At 40.0% G+C, this 24,149-nt stretch overlaps 1 protein-coding gene across 3 annotated transcripts in view; it reads left to right on the forward strand.

Moving 5' to 3' along the window:
• The window catches only part of slc10a7 (solute carrier family 10 member 7), a 31,879-nt gene extending 12,185 nt beyond the window's left edge, over positions 1-19,694 (forward strand). Inside the window, exons 10-13 of one of the 3 annotated variants that reach the window (XM_045216978.1) lie at positions 11,468-11,541; positions 16,415-16,560; positions 17,975-18,025; positions 18,392-19,694. In XM_045216978.1, the coding sequence (XP_045072913.1) occupies positions 11,468-11,541; positions 16,415-16,560; positions 17,975-17,995 (241 nt within the window). In that variant the 3' untranslated portion in view covers positions 17,996-18,025; positions 18,392-19,694. Of the gene's footprint in view, positions 1-11,467; positions 11,542-16,414; positions 16,561-17,974; positions 18,026-18,391 lie in introns of those variants that run through there. The other 2 variants (XM_045216977.1, XM_041868027.1) reach the window with 2 other exon arrangements.
• The last annotated feature ends 4,455 nt before the right edge of the window (positions 19,695-24,149 follow it).

Below are 24,149 nucleotides of genomic sequence, written 5' to 3' on the forward strand. Positions count from 1 at the left end.
GGAAAGTATTCAGACCCATTGACTTTTTCCACATTTTGTTACGTTACAGCCTTATTGTAAAATGGATTAAAAAATAAACTCTCAGCAATCTACACACAATACCCCGTAATGACAAAGCGACAACAGATTTATTTAGAAAGTTTAGCAAATATATTAAAAATAAAATATTCATACCCTTTGCTATGAGACTCGAAATTGAGTTCAGGTGCGTCCTGTTTCCATTGATCATCCTTGATGTTTCTACAACTTGATTGGAATCCACCTGTGGTAGATTCAATTGATAGGACATGATTTGGAAAGGCACACACCTGTCTATATAAGGTCTCACAGTTGACAGTGCATGTCAGAGCAAAAACTAAGCCATGAGGTCGAAGGAATTGTCCGTAGAGCTCCGAGACAGGATTGTGTCGAGGCACTGATCTGGGGAAGGGTACCAAAACATGTCTGCAGCATTGAAGGTCCCTAAGAACCCTGTGGCCTCCATCATTCTTTAAATGGAAGAAGTTTGGAACCACCACGACATGGCCAAAAGTATGTGGATACCCCTTCAAATTAGTGGATTCGGCTATTTCAGCCATACCCGTTGCTGACCGGTGTATAAAATCGAGCACACAGCCATGCAATCTCCATAGACAAACATTGGCAGTAGAATGGCCCGTACTGAAGAGCTCAGTGACTTTCAACGTGGCACCGTCATAGGATGCCACCTTTCCAACAAGTAAGTTCGTCAAATTTCTGCCCTGCTAGAGCTGCCCTAGTCAACTGTAAGGGCTGTTATTGTGAAGTAGAAACGTCTAGGAGCAACAACGGCTCAGCCGCGAAGTGGTAGACCACACAAGCTCACAGAACGGGACCGCCAAGTGCTGAAGCACGTAGCGCGTAAAATTATTCGGTCCTCGGTTGCGGCATTCACTACCGAGTTCCAAACTGCCTCTGGAAGCAACGTCAGCACACTAACTGTTGGCCGAGCAGCTGCACACAAGCCTAAGATCACAATGCCAAGCGTCGGCTGGAGTGGTGTAAAGCTCGCTGCCATTGGACTCTGGAGCAGTGGAAACGGAGTGATGAGTCACGCTTCACCATCTGGCAGTCCGACGGACGAATCTGGGTTTGGCGGATGCCAGGAGAACTCTACCTGCCCCAATGCATAGTGCCGACTGTAAAGTTTGGTTGAGGAGGAATAATGGTCTGGGGCTGTTTTTCATGGTTCGGGCTAGGCCCCTTAGTTCCAGTGAAGGGACATCTTAACGCTACAGCATACAATGACATTCTGGACGATTCTGTGCTTCCAACTTTGTGGCAACAAGGCCCTTTCTTGCTTCAGCATGACAATGCCCCCGTGCACAAAGCGAGGTCCATACAGAGGTGGTTTGTCGAGATCGGTGTGGAAGAACTTGACTGGCCTGCACAGAGCCCTGACCTCAACCCCATCGAACACCTTTGGGATGAATTGGAGCGCCGACTGCGAGCCAGGCCTAATCACCCAACATCAGTGCCCGACCTCACTAATGCTCTTGTGGCTGAATGGAAGCAAGTCCCCTCAGCAATGTTCCAACATCTAGTGGAAAGCCTTCCCAGAAGAGTGGAGGCTGTTATAGCAGCAAAGGGGGGACCAACTCCAAATTAATACCCATGACTTTGGAAGGAGATGTTTGACGAGCAGGTGTCCACATGCTTTTGGCCATGTAGTGTATATCAAGCACGGTCCCTATCATGCTGTTGCTGCAGCCACTCTAGTATTATGGGGCTAACTATTAATCTCTACAGCCACTCTAGTATTATGGAGCTAACTATTAATCTCTACAGCCACTCTAGTATTATGGAGCTAACTATTAATCTCTACAGCCACTCTAGTATTATGGGGCGAACTCTATTAATCTCTACAGCCACTCTAGTATTATGGAGCGAACTCTATTAATCTCTACAGCCACTCTAGTATTATGGGGCGAACTCTATTAATCTCTACAGCCACTCTAGTATTATGGGGCTAACTATTAATCTCTACAGCCACTCTAGTATTATGGAGCGAACTCTATTAATCTCTACAGCCACTCTAGTATTATGGAGCGAACTCTATTAATCTCTACAGCCACTCTAGTATTATGGAGCGAACTCTATTAATCTCTACAGCCACTCTAGTATTATGGGGCTAACTATTAATCTCTACAGCCACTCTAGTATTATGGAGCTAACTATTAATCTCTACAGCCACTCTAGTATTATGGAGCGAACTCTATTAATCTCTACAGCCACTCTAGTATTATGGAGCTAACTATTAATCTCTACAGCCACTCTAGTATTATGGAGCGAACTCTATTAATCTCTACAGCCACTCTAGTATTATGGAGCGAACTCTATTAATCTCTACAGCCACTCTAGTATTATGGAGCGAACTCTATTAATCTCTACAGCCACTCTAGTATTATGGAGCTAACTATTAATCTCTACAGCCACTCTAGTATTATGGAGCGAACTCTATTAATCTCTACAGCCACTCTAGTATTATGGAGCTAACTATTAATCTCTACAGCCACTCTAGTATTATGGAGCTAACTATTAATCTCTACAGCCACTCTAGTATTATGGAGCTAACTATTAATCTCTACAGCCACTCTAGTATTATGGAGCTAACTATTAATCTCTACAGCCACTCTAGTATTATGGAGCTAACTATTAATCTCTACAGCCACTCTAGTATTATGGAGCTAACTATTAATCTCTACAGCCACTCTAGTATTATGGAGCGAACTCTATTAATCTCTACAGCCACTCTAGTATTATGGAGCGAACTCTATTAATCTCTACAGCCACTCTAGTATTATGGAGCTAACTATTAATCTCTACAGCCATTCTAGTATTATGGAGCTAACTATTAATCTCTACAGCCACTCTAGTATTATGGGGCGAACTCTATTAATCTCTACAGCCACTCTAGTATTATGGAGCTAACTATTAATCTCTACAGCCACTCTAGTATTATGGAGCTAACTATTAATCTCTACAGCCACTCTAGTATTATGGAGCGAACTCTATTAATCTCTACAGCCACTCTAGTATTATGGAGCGAACTCTATTAATCTCTACAGCCACTCTAGTATTATGGGGCGAACTCTATTAATCTCTACAGCCACTCTAGTATTATGGAGCGAACTCTATTAATCTCTACAGCCACTCTAGTATTATGGAGCGAACTCTATTAATCTCTACAGCCACTCTAGTATTATGGAGCGAACTCTATTAATCTCTACAGCCACTCTAGTATTATGGAGCTAACTATTAATCTCTACAGCCACTCTAGTATTATGGGGCTAACTATTAATCTCTACAGCCACTCTAGTATTATGGAGCTAACTATTAATCTCTACAGCCACTCTAGTATTATGGAGCTAACTATTAATCTCTACAGCCACTCTAGTATTATGGAGCTAACTATTAATCTCTACAGCCACTCTAGTATTATGGAGCTAACTATTAATCTCTACAGCCACTCTAGTATTATGGAGCTAACTATTAATCTCTACAGCCACTCTAGTATTATGGAGCTAACTATTAATCTCTACAGCCACTCTAGTATTATGGAGCTAACTATTAATCTCTACAGCCACTCTAGTATTATGGGGCGAACTCTATTAATCTCTACAGCCACTCTAGTATTATGGGGCTAACTATTAATCTCTACAGCCACTCTAGTATTATGGGGCGAACTCTATTAATCTCTACAGCCACTCTAGTATTATGGAGCGAACTCTATTAATCTCTACAGCCACTCTAGTATTATGGAGCTAACTATTAATCTCTACAGCCACTCTAGTATTATGGAGCTAACTATTAATCTCTACAGCCACTCTAGTATTATGGAGCTAACTCTATTAATCTCTACAGCCACTCTAGTATTATGGGGCTAACTATTAATCTCTACAGCCACTCTAGTATTATGGGGCGAACTCTATTAATCTCTACAGCCACTCTAGTATTATGGGGCGAACTCTATTAATCTCTACAGCCACTCTAGTATTATGGAGCGAACTCTATTAATCTCTACAGCCACTCTAGTATTATGGGGCGAACTCTATTAATCTCTACAGCCACTCTAGTATTATGGAGCGAACTCTATTAATCTCTACAGCCACTCTAGTATTATGGAGCTAACTATTAATCTCTACAGCCACTCTAGTATTATGGGGCGAACTCTATTAATCTCTACAGCCACTCTAGTATTATGGGGCTAACTATTAATCTCTACAGCCACTCTAGTATTATGGGGCGAACTATTAATCTCTACAGCCACTCTAGTATTATGGAGCTAACTATTAATCTCTACAGCCACTCTAGTATTATGGAGCGAACTCTATTAATCTCTACAGCCACTCTAGTATTATGGAGCGAACTCTATTAATCTCTACAGCCACTCTAGTATTATGGAGCTAACTATTAATCTCTACAGCTACTCTAGTATTATGGGGCGAACTCTATTAATCTCTACAGCCACTCTAGTATTATGGGGCTAACTATTAATCTCTACAGCCACTCTAGTATTATGGGGCGAACTCTATTAATCTCTACAGCCACTCTAGTATTATGGAGCGAACTCTATTAATCTCTACAGCCACTCTAGTATTATGGAGCTAACTATTAATCTCTACAGCCACTCTAGTATTATGGAGCTAACTATTAATCTCTACAGCCACTCTAGTATTATGGAGCTAACTATTAATCTCTACAGCCACTCTAGTATTATGGAGCTAACTATTAATCTCTACAGCCACTCTAGTATTATGGGGCTAACTATTAATCTCTACAGCCACTCTAGTATTATGGAGCTAACTATTAATCTCTACAGCCACTCTAGTATTATGGAGCTAACTATTAATCTCTACAGCCACTCTAGTATTATGGAGCTAACTATTAATCTCTACAGCCACTCTAGTATTATGGGGCTAACTATTAATCTCTACAGCCACTCTAGTATTATGGAGCTAACTCTATTAATCTCTACAGCCACTCTAGTATTATGGGGCTAACTATTAATCTCTACAGCCACTCTAGTATTATGGGGCTAACTCTATTAATCTCTACAGCCACTCTAGTATTATGGAGCTAACTATTAATCTCTACAGCCACTCTAGTATTATGGGGCTAACTATTAATCTCTACAGCCACTCTAGTATTATGGGGCTAACTATTAATCTCTACAGCCACTCTAGTATTATGGAGTGAACTCTATTAATCTCTACAGCCACTCTAGTATTATGGAGCTAACTATTAATCTCTACAGCCACTCTAGTATTATGGAGCTAACTATTAATCTCTACAGCCACTCTAGTATTATGGAGCTAACTATTAATCTCTACAGCCACTCTAGTATTATGGAGCTAACTATTAATCTCTACAGCCACTCTAGTATTATGGAGCTAACTATTAATCTCTACAGCCACTCTAGTATTATGGGGCGAACTCTATTAATCTCTACAGCCACTCTAGTATTATGGAGCTAACTATTAATCTCTACAGCCACTCTAGTATTATGGAGCGAACTCTATTAATCTCTACAGCCACTCTAGTATTATGGAGCTAACTATTAATCTCTACAGCCACTCTAGTATTATGGAGCGAACTCTATTAATCTCTACAGCCACTCTAGTATTATGGAGCTAACTCTATTAATCTCTACAGCCACTCTAGTATTATGGGGCTAACTATTAATCTCTACAGCCACTCTAGTATTATGGAGCTAACTATTAATCTCTACAGCCACTCTAGTATTATGGGGCTAACTCTATTAATCTCTACAGCCACTCTAGTATTATGGGGCGAACTCTATTAATCTCTACAGCCACTCTAGTATTATGGAGCTAACTATTAATCTCTACAGCCACTCTAGTATTATGGAGCGAACTCTATTAATCTCTACAGCCACTCTAGTATTATGGAGCGAACTCTATTAATCTCTACAGCCACTCTAGTATTATGGGGCGAACTCTATTAATCTCTACAGCCACTCTAGTATTATGGAGCTAACTCTATTAATCTCTACAGCCACTCTAGTATTATGGGGCTAACTATTAATCTCTACAGCCACTCTAGTATTATGGAGCTAACTATTAATCTCTACAGCCACTCTAGTATTATGGAGCTAACTCTATTAATCTCTACAGCCACTCTAGTATTATGGAGCTAACTATTAATCTCTACAGCCACTCTAGTATTATGGAGCGAACTCTATTAATCTCTACAGCCACTCTAGTATTATGGAGCGAACTCTATTAATCTCTACAGCCACTCTAGTATTATGGAGCGAACTCTATTAATCTCTACAGCCACTCTAGTATTATGGGGCGAACTCTATTAATCTCTACAGCCACTCTAGTATTATGGAGCGAACTCTATTAATCTCTACAGCCACTCTAGTATTATGGAGCGAACTCTATTAATCTCTACAGCCACTCTAGTATTATGGAGCGAACTCTATTAATCTCTACAGCCACTCTAGTATTATGGAGCTAACTATTAATCTCTACAGCCACTCTAGTATTATGGGGCTAACTATTAATCTCTACAGCCACTCTAGTATTATGGAGCTAACTATTAATCTCTACAGCCACTCTAGTATTATGGAGCTAACTATTAATCTCTACAGCCACTCTAGTATTATGGAGCTAACTATTAATCTCTACAGCCACTCTAGTATTATGGAGCTAACTATTAATCTCTACAGCCACTCTAGTATTATGGAGCTAACTATTAATCTCTACAGCCACTCTAGTATTATGGAGCGAACTTATTAATCTCTACAGCCACTCTAGTATTATGGAGCTAACTATTAATCTCTACAGCCACTCTAGTATTATGGAGCGAACCTATTAATCTCTACAGCCACTCTAGTATTATGGAGCTAACTCTATTAATCTCTACAGCCACTCTAGTATTATGGGGCTAACTATTAATCTCTACAGCCACTCTAGTATTATGGAGCTAACTATTAATCTCTACAGCCACTCTAGTATTATGGGGCTAACTATTAATCTCTACAGCCACTCTAGTATTATGGGGCGAACTCTATTAATCTCTACAGCCACTCTAGTATTATGGAGCTAACTATTAATCTCTACAGCCACTCTAGTATTATGGAGCTAACTCTATTAATCTCTACAGCCACTCTAGTATTATGGAGCTAACTCTATTAATCTCTACAGCCACTCTAGTATTATGGGCTAACTATTAATCTCTACAGCCACTCTAGTATTATGGGAGCTAACTATTAATCTCTACAGCCACTCTAGTATTATGGAGCTAACTATTAATCTCTACAGCCACTCTAGTATTATGGAGCGAACTCTATTAATCTCTACAGCCACTCTAGTATTATGGAGCGAACTCTATTAATCTCTACAGCCACTCTAGTATTATGGAGCTAACTCTATTAATCTCTACAGCCACTCTAGTATTATGGAGCGAACTCTATTAATCTCTACAGCCACTCTAGTATTATGGGGCGAACTCTATTAATCTCTACAGCCACTCTAGTATTATGGAGCTAACTATTAATCTCTACAGCCACTCTAGTATTATGGAGCTAACCTATTAATCTCTACAGCCACTCTAGTATTATGGAGCGAACTCTATTAATCTCTACAGCCACTCTAGTATTATGGGAGCTAACTCTATTAATCTCTACAGCCACTCTAGTATTATGGGGCGAACTCTATTAATCTCTACAGCCACTCTAGTATTATGGAGCGAACTCTATTAATCTCTACAGCCACTCTAGTATTATGGAGCTAACTCTATTAATCTCTACAGCCACTCTAGTATTATGGGAGCGAACTCTATTAATCTCTACAGCCACTCTAGTATTATGGAGCTAACTATTAATCTCTACAGCCACTCTAGTATTATGGAGCGAACTCTATTAATCTCTACAGCCACTCTAGTATTATGGAGCGAACTCTATTAATCTCTACAGCCACTCTAGTATTATGGAGCTAACTATTAATCTCTACAGCCACTCTAGTATTATGGGGCGAACTCTATTAATCTCTACAGCCACTCTAGTATTATGGAGCGAACTCTATTAATCTCTACAGCCACTCTAGTATTATGGAGCTAACTATTAATCTCTACAGCCACTCTAGTATTATGGAGCGAACTCTATTAATCTCTACAGCCACTCTAGTATTATGGAGCGAACTCTATTAATCTCTACAGCCACTCTAGTATTATGGGGCGAACTCTATTAATCTCTACAGCCACTCTAGTATTATGGAGCTAATCTATTAATCTCTACAGCCACTCTAGTATTATGGGGCGAACTCTATTAATCTCTACAGCCACTCTAGTATTATGGGCGAACTCTATTAATCTCTACAGCCACTCTAGTATTATGGAGCTAACTATTAATCTCTACAGCCACTCTAGTATTATGGGGCGAACTCTATTAATCTCTACAGCCACTCTAGTATTATGGGGCTAACTATTAATCTCTACAGCCACTCTAGTATTATGGAGCGAACTCTATTAATCTCTACAGCCACTCTAGTATTATGGGGCTAACTATTAATCTCTACAGCCACTCTAGTATTATGGGGCTAACTATTAATCTCTACAGCCACTCTAGTATTATGGGGCTAACTATTAATCTCTACAGCCACTCTAGTATTATGGAGCTAACTATTAATCTCTACAGCCACTCTAGTATTATGGGGCTAACTATTAATCTCTACAGCCACTCTAGTATTATGGAGCGAACTCTATTAATCTCTACAGCCACTCTAGTATTATGGAGCGAACTCTATTAATCTCTACAGCCACTCTAGTATTATGGGAGCGAACTCTATTAATCTCTACAGCCACTCTAGTATTATGGAGCTAACTATTAATCTCTACAGCCACTCTAGTATTATGGGGGCGAACTCTATTAATCTCTACAGCCACTCTAGTATTATGGGGCTAACTCTATTAATCTCTACAGCCACTCTAGTATTATGGGGCTAACTCTATTAATCTCTACAGCCACTCTAGTATTATGGAGCTAACTCTATTAATCTCTACAGCCACTCTAGTATTATGGGGCGAACTCTATTAATCTCTACAGCCACTCTAGTATTATGGGGCTAATCTATTAATCTCTACAGCCACTCTAGTATTATGGAGCGAACTATTAATCTCTACAGCCACTCTAGTATTATGGAGCGAACTCTATTAATCTCTACAGCCACTCTAGTATTATGGGGCGAACTCTATTAATCTCTACAGCCACTCTAGTATTATGGAGCTAACTATTAATCTCTACAGCCACTCTAGTATTATGGGGCGAACTCTATTAATCTCTACAGCCACTCTAGTATTATGGGGCTAACTCTATTAATCTCTACAGCCACTCTAGTATTATGGAGCTAACCTATTAATCTCTACAGCCACTCTAGTATTATGGGAGCGAACTCTATTAATCTCTACAGCCACTCTAGTATTATGGGGCTAACTCTATTAATCTCTACAGCCACTCTAGTATTATGGAGCGAACTCTATTAATCTCTACAGCCACTCTAGTATTATGGGGCTAATCTATTAATCTCTACAGCCACTCTAGTATTATGGAGCTAACTATTAATCTCTACAGCCACTCTAGTATTATGGGGCTAACTCTATTAATCTCTACAGCCACTCTAGTATTATGGAGCGAACTCTATTAATCTCTACAGCCACTCTAGTATTATGGAGCTAACTCTATTAATCTCTACAGCCACTCTAGTATTATGGAGCGAACTCTATTAATCTCTACAGCCACTCTAGTATTATGGAGCGAACTCTATTAATCTCTACAGCAACTCTAGTATTATGGGGCGAACTCTATTAATCTCTACAGCCACTCTAGTATTATGGGGCTAACTATTAATCTCTACAGCCACTCTAGTATTATGGGGCTAACTATTAATCTCTACAGCCACTCTAGTATTATGGAGCGAACTCTATTAATCTCTACAGCCACTCTAGTATTATGGGGCTAACTCTATTAATCTCTACAGCCACTCTAGTATTATGGGGCTAACTATTAATCTCTACAGCCACTCTAGTATTATGGAGCGAACTCTATTAATCTCTACAGCCACTCTAGTATTATGGAGCTAACTATTAATCTCTACAGCCACTCTAGTATTATGGGGCGAACTCTATTAATCTCTACAGCCACTCTAGTATTATGGAGCGAACTCTATTAATCTCTACAGCCACTCTAGTATTATGGGGCTAACTCTATTAATCTCTACAGCCACTCTAGTATTATGGGGCGAACTCTATTAATCTCTACAGCCACTCTAGTATTATGGAGCGAACTCTATTAATCTCTACAGCCACTCTAGTATTATGGGGCTAACTATTAATCTCTACAGCCACTCTAGTATTATGGGGCGTACTCTATTAATCTCTACAGCCACTCTAGTATTATGGGAGCGAACTCTATTAATCTCTACAGCCTCTCTAGTATCTTCTATGGAGCTAACTCTATTAATCTCTACAGCCACTCTGTGATTATGGGCTACACTCTCTAATCTCTTACAGCCACTCTAGTATCTATGGGGCTAACTATTAATCTCTCTGCCACTCTAGTATTTATGGTGCGAACTCTATCGTAATCTCTACAGCCTCTCTAGTATCTATGGGGCTAACTATTAATCTCTACAGCCACTCTAGTATTATGGGCTAACTATTAATCTCTACAGCCACTCTAGTATTATGGAGCGAACTCTATTAATCTCTACAGCCACTCTAGTATTATGGAGCTAACTATTAATCTCTACAGCCACTCTAGTATTATGGGGCTAACTATTAATCTCTACAGCCACTCTAGTATTATGGAGCGAACTCTATTAATCTCTACAGCCACTCTAGTATTATGGAGCTAACTATTAATCTCTACAGCCACTCTAGTATTATGGAGCGAACTCTATTAATCTCTACAGCCACTCTAGTATTATGGAGCGAACTCTATTAATCTCTACAGCCACTCTAGTATTATGGAGCTAACTATTAATCTCATGCTGTAAAATGTCATCCAATGTACTCCGACTCTGTGATGTTGTAAATGTGCGTGTTAGTCAGTCTCTGATCTCTCTCTCTCTCTCTCTCTGTGTCTCTCTCTGTCTGTCTCTCTGTCTCTCTCTGTCTGTCTCTCTGTCTCTCTCTCTGTCTCTGTCTCTGTCTCGCTCTCTCTGTCTCTCTCTCTGTCTCTCTCTCTGTCTCTGTCTCTGTCTCTGTCTCTGTCTCTGTCTCTCTCTCTCTCTGTCTCTCTCTCTGTCTCTCTCTCTGTCTCTCTCTCTCTCTGTCTCTCTCTCTCTCTCTCTGTCTCTCTCTCTCTCTCTGTCTCTCTCTCTCTGTCTCTCTGTCTCTCTGTCTCTCTGTCTCTCTGTCTCTCTCTCTCTCTCTCTCTCTCTGTCTCTCTGTCTCTCTGTCTCTCTCTCTCTCTCCCCTGTAGGAAACAGTCTGGTTTTACTCCAGCTGACACAGTAGCTATTATGTTCTGTGCTACACACAAATCACTCACCCTGGGTAAGTGGACAATTATTATTTTTATTTATTTAACCTTTTTATTTTATCAGGGAGTCATACTGAGACCAAGGTGAGCCCTGAATGACATAAATTACATTTAATAATAAATAATAACAAAATATAAATACATGCAGAAAGAAAAGCACAGTCATCAGAACCAAACACATTCATCAGTAATCAGGTCCTCAATCAGGTCCTCAATCAGGTCCTCAATCAGGTCCTCAATCAGGTCCTCAATCAGGTCCTCAATCAGGTCCTCAATCAGCCTTCTGAAATGAAACTACTACATTGACCAGATTGTATTTGTAGGGGGTAGATCAGCTTTAATATTGCAGATATATTGTGGCTTCCATCAATATAATTGTCTGCATCATTTCCAATCCCATATATATATATATATTTGTCACTATATATTATTTTTAAATATACACTACCATTCAAAGGTTTGGGGTCACTTAGACATTTCCTTGTTTTCCATGAAAACTTACATGAAATGAGTTTGAATTGGAAATATAGCAAAATGAATAGGAAATGAAGTCCTTTACAAGGTTAGAAATAATGTTTTTTTTAATTGAAATAATAATTGTGTCCTTCAAACTTTGCTTCCGTCAAAGAATCCTCCATTTGCAGCAATTACAGCCTTGCAGACCTTTGGCATTCTAGTTGTCAATTTGTTGAGCTAATCTGAAGAGATTTCACCCCATGCTTCCTGAAGCACCTCTCACAAGTTGGATTGGCTTGATGGGCACTTCTTACGTACCATACGGTCAAGCTGCTCCCACAACAGCTCAATAGGGTTGAGATCCGGTGACTGTGCTGGCCACTCCATTATAGACAGAATACCAGCTGACTGCTTCTTCCCTAAATAGTTATTGCATAGTTTGGAGCTGTGCTTTGGGTCATTGTAGGAGGAAATTGGCTCCAATCAAGCGCCGTCCACAGGGTATGGCGTTGCAAAATGGAGCGATAGCCTTCCTTCTTCAAGATCCCTTTTCCCCTGTACAAATCTCCCACTTTACCATCACCAAAGCACCCCCAGACCATCACATTGCCTCCACCATGCTTGACAGATGGCATCAAGCACTCCTCCAGCATCTTTTCATTTGGTCTGGGTCTCACAAATGTTCTTCTTTGTGATCCGAACACCTCAAACTTTGATTTCTGTCCATAATACTTTTTTCCAATCTTCCTCTGTCCAGTGTCTGTGTTCTTTTGCCCATCTTAATCTTTTCTTTTTATTGGCCAGTCTGAGATATGGCTTTTTCTTTGCAACTCTGCCTAGAAGGTCAGCATCCTGGAGTCGCCTCTTCACTGTTGACGTTGAGACTGGTGTTTTGCGGGTACTATTTAATGAAGCTGCCAGTTGAGGACCTGTGAGGCGTCTGTTTCTCAAACTAGACACTCTAATGTATTTGTCCTCTTGCTCAGTTGTGCACCGGGGCCTCCCACTCCTCTTTCTATTCTGGTTAGAGCCAGTTTGCGATGTTCTGTGAAGGGAGTAGTACACAGCGTTGTACAAGATCTTCAGTTTCTTGGCAATTTCTCACATGGAATAGCCTTCATTTCTCAGAACAAGAATAGACTGACGAGTTTCAGAAGAAAGTTATTTGTTTTGGGCCATTTTGAGCCTGTAATCGAACCCACAATTGCCGATGCTCCAGATACTCAACTAGTCTCAAGAAGGCCAGTTTTATTGCTTCTTTAATCAGCACAACAGTTTTCAGCTGTGCTAACATAATTGCAAAAGGTTTTTCTAATGATCAATTAGCCTTTTAAAATGATAAACTTGGATTAGCAAACACAACCTGCCATTGGAACACAGGACTGAAGGTTGCTGATAATGGGCCTCTGTACGCCTATGTAGATATTCCATTAAAAATCAGCCGTTTCCAGCTACAATAGCCATTTACAACATTAACAATGTCTACACTGTATTTCTGATCAATTTGATGTTATTTTAATGGACAAAAAATGTGCTTTTCTTTCGAAAAAAATGACATTTCTAAGTGACCCCAAACTTTTGAATGGTAGTGTACATTTTAGAAAACATTTCAGAGATAAGAAAGATCTTAGCTGAGAGTTAATCAAGGATTCTAATATTTTAGCTAGGCAAGAAATAGGCAGATCATTATTTAGGTCAGAGGTCAAGGGTCACCACCTTTTGTGAAGGGGGAGTACATGGGCCACCTTCCAAACCTTGATGATAGTACCAGATATATAGTGCCTTGCAAAAGTATTCATCCCCCTTGGCGTTTTTCCAATTTTGTTGCATTACAACCTGTAATTTTAAATAGATTTTTATTTGGATTTCATGTAATGGACTGTGATGTCACGAGAGGCTACACAGCTTTCAGCGGGATTGCTCAAGTAGTGCAAGGAGACAAGGTTCAAACAAAACAAGGATTTTATTATAGGTCTTGGGAAATTAACGAAAATATAACAAAAGTCTGTTCTCTTGTGGCTCTTTAAGGGTTAACAGTTCAGGGATGTCTCTTCCACATCCAACATCATAATTCTCCCTCGCTCAAATAACTTTTCCCCAGCCTTACTGTATTCCACGTTGCAGCTAGTGTCCAACCCAGCAAAACGTCCTTCCAAATGTCCCACACGTATTTCCACAGGTGCATATATCCAAAGGTGAGTATTTCCCAAAGGTAAGTATCTCCAAATCCTTATATTCCTCATGGAAGTGGACGTGCAGCACTCTTGTCCTCCAGAGAGCCCAGCTTGGAGACCGTGTCTCTTCCCTTCAACAAACCTTCAGCTCATCAGCTCCTCATTTGTTTCAGCTGCGTGGGAAGATTGGCCATAGAGGGGTGGAGTTCCCGACCATACCAGCAGATGGAGCCATAGCTGTCTGGGTTTGCAGCCACCTCAGGGGGATGTAACGTCCCTCCAGGACACAGCCTCTCGTGACATCACAGGACATACACAAAATAGTCCAAATTGGTGAATTGAAATGAAAAAAATAACTTGTTTCAAAAAATTATAAAAAATAAATAACGGAAAAGTGGTGCGTGCATATGTATTCACCCCCTTTGCTATGAAGCCCCTAAATAAGATCTGGTGCAACCAATTACCTTCAGAAGTCACATAATTAGTTAAATAAAGTCCACCTGTGTGCAATCTAAGTGTCACATGATCTGTCAAATGATCTCAGTTTATATATACACCTGTTCTGAAAGGCCCCAGAGTCTGCAACACCACTAAGCAAGGGGCACCACCAAGCAAGCGGCACCATGAAGACCAAGGAGCTCTCCAAACAGGTCAGGGACAAAGTTGTGGAGAAGTACAGATCAGGGTTGGGTTATAAAAAAATTATCCGAAACTTTGAACATCCCACGGAGCACCATTTTAAATCCACTATTAAAAAATTTAAAGAATATGGCACCACAACAAACCTGCCAAGAGAGGGCCGCCCACCAAAACTCACGGACCAGGCAAGGAGGGCATTAATCAGAGGTAACAAAGAGACCAAAGATAACCCTGAAGGAGCTGCAAAGCTCCACAGCGGAGATTGGAGTATCTGTCCATAGGACCACTTTAAGCCGTACACTCCACAGAGCTGGGCTTTACGGAAGAGTGGCCAGAAAAAAGCAATTTCTTAAAGAAAAAAATAAGCAAACACGTTTGGTGTTCGCCAAAAGGCATGTGGGAGACTCCCCAAACATATGGAAGAAGGTACTCTGGTCAGGTGAGACTAAAATTGAGCTTTTTGGCCATCAAGGAAAACACTATGTCTGGCGCAAACAGAACACCTCTCATCACCCCGAGAACACCATCCCCACTGTGAAGCATGGTGGTGGCAGCATCATGCAGTGGGGATGTTTTTCATAGGCAGGGACTGGGAAAATGGTCAGAATTGAAGGAATGATGGATGGCGCTAAATACAGGGAAATTCTGGAGGGAAACCTTTTTCAGTCTTCCAGAGATTTGAGACTGGGAGGGAGGTTCACCTTCCAGCAGAACAATGACCCTAACATAACCACAAATACGTGTATTCTGGTTTATGGACACAGCTACAACCAGGAGCTTGAATTTCTTGGGAACAGAAATATTTTTGTTGACCAACTTTACTAACTGTAAAGACTCGATGCACCCACTGTGTGAATAACAAATACCATGAATTAGATCAATTCCATTCCAATAATTCCATTCCAATAATACTGTTCCATTCCAATAATTCCATTCCAATAATACTGTTCCATTCCAATAATTCCATTCCAATAATACGGTTCCATTCCAATAATTCCATTCCAATAATACGGTTCCATTCCAATAATTCCATTCCAATAATACGGTTCCATTCCAATAATTCCATTCCAATAATACGGTTCCATTCCAATAATTCCATTCCAATAATACTGTTCCATTCCAATAATTCCATTCCAATAATACTGTTCCATTCCAATAATTCCATTCCAATAATACGGTTCCATTCCAATAATTCCATTCCAATAATACGGTTCCATTCCAATAATTCCATTCCAATAATACGGTTCCATTCCAATAATTCCATTCCAATAATACGGTTCCATTCCAATAATTCCATTCCAATAATACGGTTCCATTCCAATAATTCCATTTCAATAATACGGTTCCATTCCAATAATTCCATTTCAATAATACGGTTCCATTCCAATAATTCCATTCCAATAATACGGTTCCATTCCAATAATTCCATTCCAATAATACGGTTCCATTCCAATAATTCCATTCCAATAATACGGTTCCATTCCAATAATTCCATTCCAATAATACGGTTCCATTCCAATAATACCATGAAAATGATACAGAAATGGATCAAGCTGAGCTTGTTTCCCAAATGGTAATAATATGTATTTTCTCTTTCTTTACCCCTCCCTCTGTCCAGGTATCCCAATGTTAAAGATAGTGTTTGAGGGGTATGAGCATCTCTCTCTGATCTCCGTCCCCCTCCTCATCTATCACCCAGCTCAGATCCTACTGGGTTCAATACTGGTCCCAACCATCAGGGGCTGGATGAACGGCAGACAGAAGGTACACAACACACAGAGATATCAGAAGGCACACAACACACAGATATCAGAAGGCACACAACACACAGAGATATCAGAAGGTACACAACACAACACACAGAGATATCAGAAGGCACACAACACAACACACAGAGATATCAGAAGGTACACAACACAACACACAGAGATATCAGAAGGAACACAACACACAGAGATATCAGAAGGCACACAACACAACACACAGATATCAGAAGGTACACAACACAACACACAGAGATATCAGAAGGTACACAACACGACACAGAGATATCAGAAGGTACACATCACAACACACAGAGATATCAGAAGGTACACAACACGACACAGAGATATCAGAAGGTACACAACACAACACACAGAGATATCAGAAGGTACACAACACAACACACAGAGATATCAGAAGGCACACAACACAACACACAGAGATATCAGAAGGCACACAACACACAGAGATATCAGAAGGCACACAACACACAGAGATATCAGAAGGCACACAACACACAGAGATATCAGAAGGTACACAACACAGAGATATCAGAAGGCACACAACACAACACACAGAGATATCAGAAGGCACACAACACAACACACAGAGATATCAGAAGGCACACAACACACAGAGATATCAGAAGGCACACAACACAACACACAGATATCAGAAGGTACACAACACAACACACAGAGATATCAGAAGGTACACAACACAACACACAGATATCAGAAGGTACACAACACAACACACAGAGATATCAGAAGGTACACAACACATAGAGATATCAGAAGGCACACAACACACAGAGATATCAGAAGGTACACAACACAACACACAGAGATATCAGAAGGCACACAACACAACACACAGAGATATCAGAAGGCACACAACACAACACACAGAGATATCAGAAGGCACACAACACACAGAGATATCAGAAGGCACACAACACACAGAGATATCAGAAGGCACACAACACACAGAGATATCAGAAGGTACACAACACAACAGAGATATCAGAAGGTACACAACACAGAGATATCAGAAGGCACACAACACGACACACAGAGATATCAGAAGGTACACAACACAACACACAGAGATATCAGAAGGCACACAACACAACACACAGAGATATCAGAAGGTACACAACACAACACACAGAGATATCAGAAGGCACACAACACAACACACAGAGATATCAGAAGGTACACAACACACAGAGATATCAGAAGGTACACAACACAACACAACAGAGATATCAGAAGGTACACAACACAGAGATATCAGAAGGCACACAACACGACACACAGAGATATCAGAAGGTACACAACACACAGAGATATCTATCTATCACACCAACCTTATCTAACTGGGTCCCTCCGTTCTCTTCTCCCTGGTACAGCCTAGTCTTTTATTGCATTGATACCTCCAGTACTCTACCTGTCCGGTCTGTGTGAGTAGAGCAACATCACCTAACCTGTCTGTGTCTAGCCCATTAACACAGAGCTACTCACCTGGACTTAATTGGTCACAAATGGTGCTAATTGGCGATTTAATTAATTGGTCTTTAATTCCTCATTAATTCTGATAGAATGCTTTAATGTCTGTTTGGAGTGGGCAAATCTAACTCGCTTGTGAAATATAAAGTTATTACCAATTTAAATCACTGTTGTTTTGGCAGGGGAGGGTTTTGGCAGGGGAGGGTTGAACTGTGGCTGGGTCATTTTTTATAATTGTTACTTTTTTGCTAAATGTAGCATCAACGTCAGTCAACACCTGTTAAATCAAATATTGTGTGTGCGCATCTGTGTGTCCACAGGGAGTGAAGCTGACCGACCTGCAGCCCATCTGAAGTGGACTCGGTGTCCAATTCCCTACACTTCTCCCCAAAGTGTGCACTCATTCACTCCCCCTCATGGGGAGTATCATTTATACTGTGACAGAAGGGACTACTTTCTTCCTCCTACGTATCTCTCTGGCGGAGGGATACATACAGAATCAAAAGTGCCTTATCACAACCACCTGAGACCTCGGGCAAGACTCGCAACAAGTAGTCCTGCGCCTAACTGTTGTGATGGGTTACTATGGCACAACTTGTATGATGATTCCATGGTTTACTTTTATACGAACATAGAAGTCACTATTTTTTGTATCCCCATGAAGATGTTGTCAACTTCCTGTGAGACAAGAAGTACCACTGATCATCACAGGAAGTGGATTCTGAGACGGCACCACCTGCCATGGGCGGACAGACTGGCTGGGACTTTGTCCTCTTTCTAACTCTTTTTCTGGGGATGTTACGTCATAAGACTCTTTCTGACAATCGGTGTTTATATGGTGTTGGACAACACTAGTTTACTGACTGTTTCTTACGCTTGTTTAGGCTTTTTGGGGGGGGATTTTAAAAAAACGTTATTACCGTAGTTAAAGGACAGAGATCTGGTGACGTCTCCCTGTCTGTATTCTGGGGGATGAAAACGTGAAGTGTCTCCGATTTGGCACCCTATTTACTCTGTAGTGCACTACTTTTGACCAGGGCCCGGCCATAGCGCTCTGGTCAAAAGTAGTGCACTGCGTAGAGAATATGGTGCAATTTCAGACACAGACGAAAAATCTACACGTCTCTGATCATGGACCAGTTGGTCTGCGTTCAGCAGATAGAAATATCATAAATATAGCTGCCGTGATTCCTTATTGTACAGGTCAGAGGCACTTCTGTTCTACATTCTATATTTCTATCTGAACAGTGAACATCGTAAACTCGACAGGAATGCGTCTCAAATGGCACCCTGTTCCCTACATAGGTCACTACTTTTGACCAGAGCCCATAGAGCTCGACACAGGGAATTAGGGTGACATTTGGGACGCGGTCGGTGCCTTGGCCTTAACGTCAGTAGTACATACTAACAGATTGATTATTATTTGATCGTTTTCTGATTATGACAATGAGGACCAACGGCAACGTGTCCCACATGGCGCGTCCTTTTCCCTATGTGGCGTAGGGTGCAGCCTCTCTCATTACTGAAAAGATAGGCCCAAACTGAAAGGGTGTTTTAGGACAGGTGCCGGGAGGGGGGGGTGTTCTCTTCTCTTGTATGAATAAAAAGCTGTGATAAACACTGGAGTGGGTCTGTGTTCTGTATAGTACTAGTTTACTGTGGAGTGGGTCTGTGTTCTGTATAGTACTAGTTTACTGTGGAGTGGGTCTGTTCTCTATAGTACTAGTTTACTGTGGAGTGGGTCTGTTCTCTATAGTACTAGTTTACTGTGGAGTGGGTCTGTTCTCTATAGTACTAGTTTACTGTGGAGTGGGTCTGTTCTCTATAGTACTAGTTTACTGTGGAGTGGGTCTGTTCTCTATAGTACTAGTTTACTGTGGAGTGGGTCTGTTCTCTATAGTGATGGTTTACTGTGGAGTGGGTCTGTTCTCTATAGTACTAGTTTACTGTGGAGTGGGTCTGTTCTCTATAGGACTAGTTTACTGTGGAGTGGGTCTGTTCTCTATAGTACTAGTTTACTGTGGAGTGGGTCTGTTCTCTATAGTACTAGTTTACTGTGGAGTGGGTCTGTTCTCTATAGTACTAGTTTACTGTGTAGTGGGTCTGTTCTCTATAGTACTAGTTTACTGTGGAGTGGGTCTGTTCTCTATAGTACTAGTTTACTGTGGAGTGGGTCTGTTCTCTATAGTACTAGTTTACTGTGGAGTGGGTCTGTTCTCTATAGTACTAGTTTACTGTGGAGTGGGTCTGTTCTCTATAGTACTAGTTTACTGTGGAGTGGGTCTGTTCTCTATAGTACTAGTTTACTGTGGAGTGGGTCTGTTCTCTATAGTACTAGTTTACTGTGGAGTGGGTCTGTTCTCTATAGTACTAGTTTACTGTGGAGTGGGTCTGTTCTCTATAGGACTAGTTTACTGTGGAGTGGGTCTGTTCTCTATAGTACTAGTTTACTGTGGAGTGGGTCTGTTCTCTATAGTACTAGTTTACTGTGGAGTGGGTCTGTTCTCTATAGTACTAGTTTACTGTGGAGTGGGTCTGTTCTCTATAGTACTAGTTTACTGTGGAGTGGGTCTGTGTTCTGTATAGTACTAGTTTACTGTGGAGTGGGTCTGTTCTCTATAGTACTAGTTTACTGTGGAGTGGGTCTGTTCTCTATAGTACTAGTTTACTGTGGAGTGGGTCTGTTCTCTATAGTACTAGTTTACTGTGGAGTGGGTCTGTTCTCTATAGGACTAGTTTACTGTGGAGTGGGTCTGTTCTCTATAGTACTAGTTTACTGTGGAGTGGGTCTGTTCTCTATAGTTCTAGTTTACTGTGGAGTGGGTCTGTTCTCTATAGTACTAGTTTACTGTGGAGTGGGTCTGTTCTCTATAGTTCTAGTTTACTGTGGAGTGGGTCTGTTCTCTATAGGACTAGTTTACTGTGGAGTGGGTCTGTTCTCTATAGGACTAGTTTACTGTGGAGTGGGTCTGTTCTCTATAGTACTAGTTTACTGTGGAGTGGGTCTGTTCTCTATAGTACTAGTTTACTGTGGAGTGGGTCTGTTCTCTATAGTACTAGTTTACTGTGGAGTGGGTCTGTTCTCTATAGTACTAGTTTACTGTGGAGTGGGTCTGTTCTCTATAGTACTAGTTTACTGTGGAGTGGGTCTGTTCTCTATAGTACTAGTTTACTGTGGAGTGGGTCTGTTCTCTATAGTACTAGTTTACTGTGGAGTGGGTCTGTTCTCTATAGTACTAGTTTACTGTGGAGTGGGTCTGTTCTCTATAGTACTAGTTTACTGTGGAGTGGGTCTGTTCTCTATAGTGATAGTTTACTGTGGAGTGGGTCTGTTCTCTATAGTACTAGTTTAATGTGGAGTGGGTCTGTTCTCTATAGTACTAGTTTACTGTGGAGTGGGTCTGTTCTCTATAGTACTAGTTTACTGTGGAGTGGGTCTGTTCTCTATAGTACTAGTTTACTGTGGAGTGGGTCTGTTCTCTATAGTGATAGTTTACTGTGGAGTGGGTCTGTTCTCTATAGTGATAGTTTACTGTGGAGTGGGTCTGTTCTCTATAGTACTAGTTTAATGTGGAGTGGGTCTGTTCTCTATAGTGATAGTTTACTGTGGAGTGGGTCTGTTCTCTATAGTACTAGTTTACTGTGGAGTGGGTCTGTTCTCTATAGTACTAGTTTACTGTGGAGTGGGTCTGTTCTCTATAGTACTAGTTTACTGTGGAGTGGGTCTGTTCTCTATAGTGACTAGTTTACTGTGGAGTGGGTCTGTTCTCTATAGTACTAGTTTACTGTGGAGTGGGTCTGTTCTCTATAGGACTAGTTTACTGTGGAGTGGGTCTGTTCTCTATAGTACTAGTTTACTGTGGAGTGGGTCTGTTCTCTATAGTACTAGTTTACTGTGGAGTGGGTCTGTTCTCTATAGTACTAGTTTACTGTGGAGTGGGTCTGTTCTCTATAGTGATAGTTTACTGTGGAGTGGGTCTGTTCTCTATAGTACTAGTTTACTGTGGAGTGGGTCTGTTCTCTATAGTACTAGTTTACTGTGGAGTGGGTCTGTTCTCTATAGTACTAGTTTACTGTGGAGTGGGTCTGTTCTCTATAGTACTAGTTTACTGTGGAGTGGGTCTGTTCTCTATAGGACTAGTTTACTGTGGAGTGGGTCTGTTCTCTATAGTACTAGTTTACTGTGGAGTGGGTCTGTTCTCTATAGGACTAGTTTACTGTGGAGTGGGTCTGTTCTCTATAGGACTAGTTTACTGTGGAGTGGGTCTGTTCTCTATAGTACTAGTTTACTGTGGAGTGGGTCTGTTCTCTATAGTGATAGTTTACTGTGGAGTGGGTCTGTTCTCTATAGTACTAGTTTACTGTGGAGTGGGTCTGTTCTCTATAGTACTAGTTTACTGTGGAGTGGGTCTGTTCTCTATAGTACTAGTTTACTGTGGAGTGGGTCTGTTCTCTATAGTGCTAGTTTACTGTGGAGTGGGTCTGTTCTCTATAGTGATAGTTTACTGTGGAGTGGGTCTGTTCTCTATAGTCTGTGTTCTACTACTAGTTAATGACCTAACATGCATAGGAACAGTTGCAAGTTGTTTTTATTAAAGATTTTACAGATATACAGTGATATACCGTTTAATATACAGTGATACGTATAGTGATTTAGTTAAAATGATAAGATACAGTTTAGATAATATACAGTTTAGATGGTAATATACAGTGATATACAGTTTAGATTATAATATACAGTTTAGATGGTAATATACAGTGATATACAGTTTAGATGGTAATATACAGTTTAGATGGTAATATACAGTTTAGATGGTAATATACAGTTTAGATGGTAATATACAGTTTAGATGCTAATATACAGTTTAGATGGTAATATACAGTTTAGATGGTAATATACAGTTTAGATGGTAATATACAGTTTAGATGGTAATATACAGTTTAGATGGTAATATACAGTGATATACAGTTTAGATGGTAATATACAGTTTAGATGGTAATATACAGTTTAGATGGTAATATACAGTTTAGATGGTAATATACAGTTTAGATTGTAATATACAGTTTAGATGATAATATACAGTGATATACAGTTTAGATGGTAATATACAGTTTAGATGGTAATATACAGTTTAGATGCTAATATACAGTTTAGATGGTAATATACAGTTTAGATGGTAATATACAGTGATACAGTTTAGATGGTAATATACAGTTTAGATGGTAATATACAGTTTAGATGGTGATATACAGTTTAGATGGTAATATACAGTTTAGATGGTAATATACAGTTTAGATGGTAATATACAGTGATACAGTTTAGATGGTAATATACAGTTTAGATGGTAATATACAGTGATATACAGTTTAGATGGTAATATACAGTTTAGATGCTAATATACAGTGATATACAGTTTAGATGGTAATATACAGTTTAGATGGTAATATACAGTGATACAGTTTAGATGGTAATATACAGTTTAGATGGTAATATACAGTTTAGATGCTAATATACAGTTTAGATGCTAATATACAGTTTAGATGGTAATATACAGTTTAGATGATAATATACAGTGATATACAGTTTAGATGGTAATATACAGTTTAGATGGTAATATACAGTGATATACAGTTTAGATGGTAATATACAGTTTAGATGATAATATACAGTGATATACAGTTTAGATGGTAATATACAGTTTAGATGATAATATACAGTGATATACAGTTTAGATGGTAATATACAGTGATATACAGTTTAGATGGTAATATACAGTTTAGATGGTAATATACAGTTTAGATGCTAATATACAGTTTAGATGCTAATATACAGTGATATACAGTTTAGATGGTAATATACAGTTTAGATGGTAATATACAGTGATATACAGTTTAGATGGTAATATACAGTTTAGATGGTAATATACAGTTTAGATGGTAATATACAGTGATATACAGTTTAGATGGTAATATACAGTTTAGATGGTAATATACAGTTTAGATGGTAATATACAGTTTAGATGGTAATATACAGTTTAGATGGTAATATACAGTGATATACAGTTTAGATGGTAATAT

This window comes from Coregonus clupeaformis, unplaced genomic scaffold, assembly GCF_020615455.1.
Source record: "Coregonus clupeaformis isolate EN_2021a unplaced genomic scaffold, ASM2061545v1 scaf0876, whole genome shotgun sequence".
In the NCBI taxonomy this organism is placed as follows: Eukaryota; Metazoa; Chordata; class Actinopteri; order Salmoniformes; family Salmonidae; genus Coregonus; species Coregonus clupeaformis.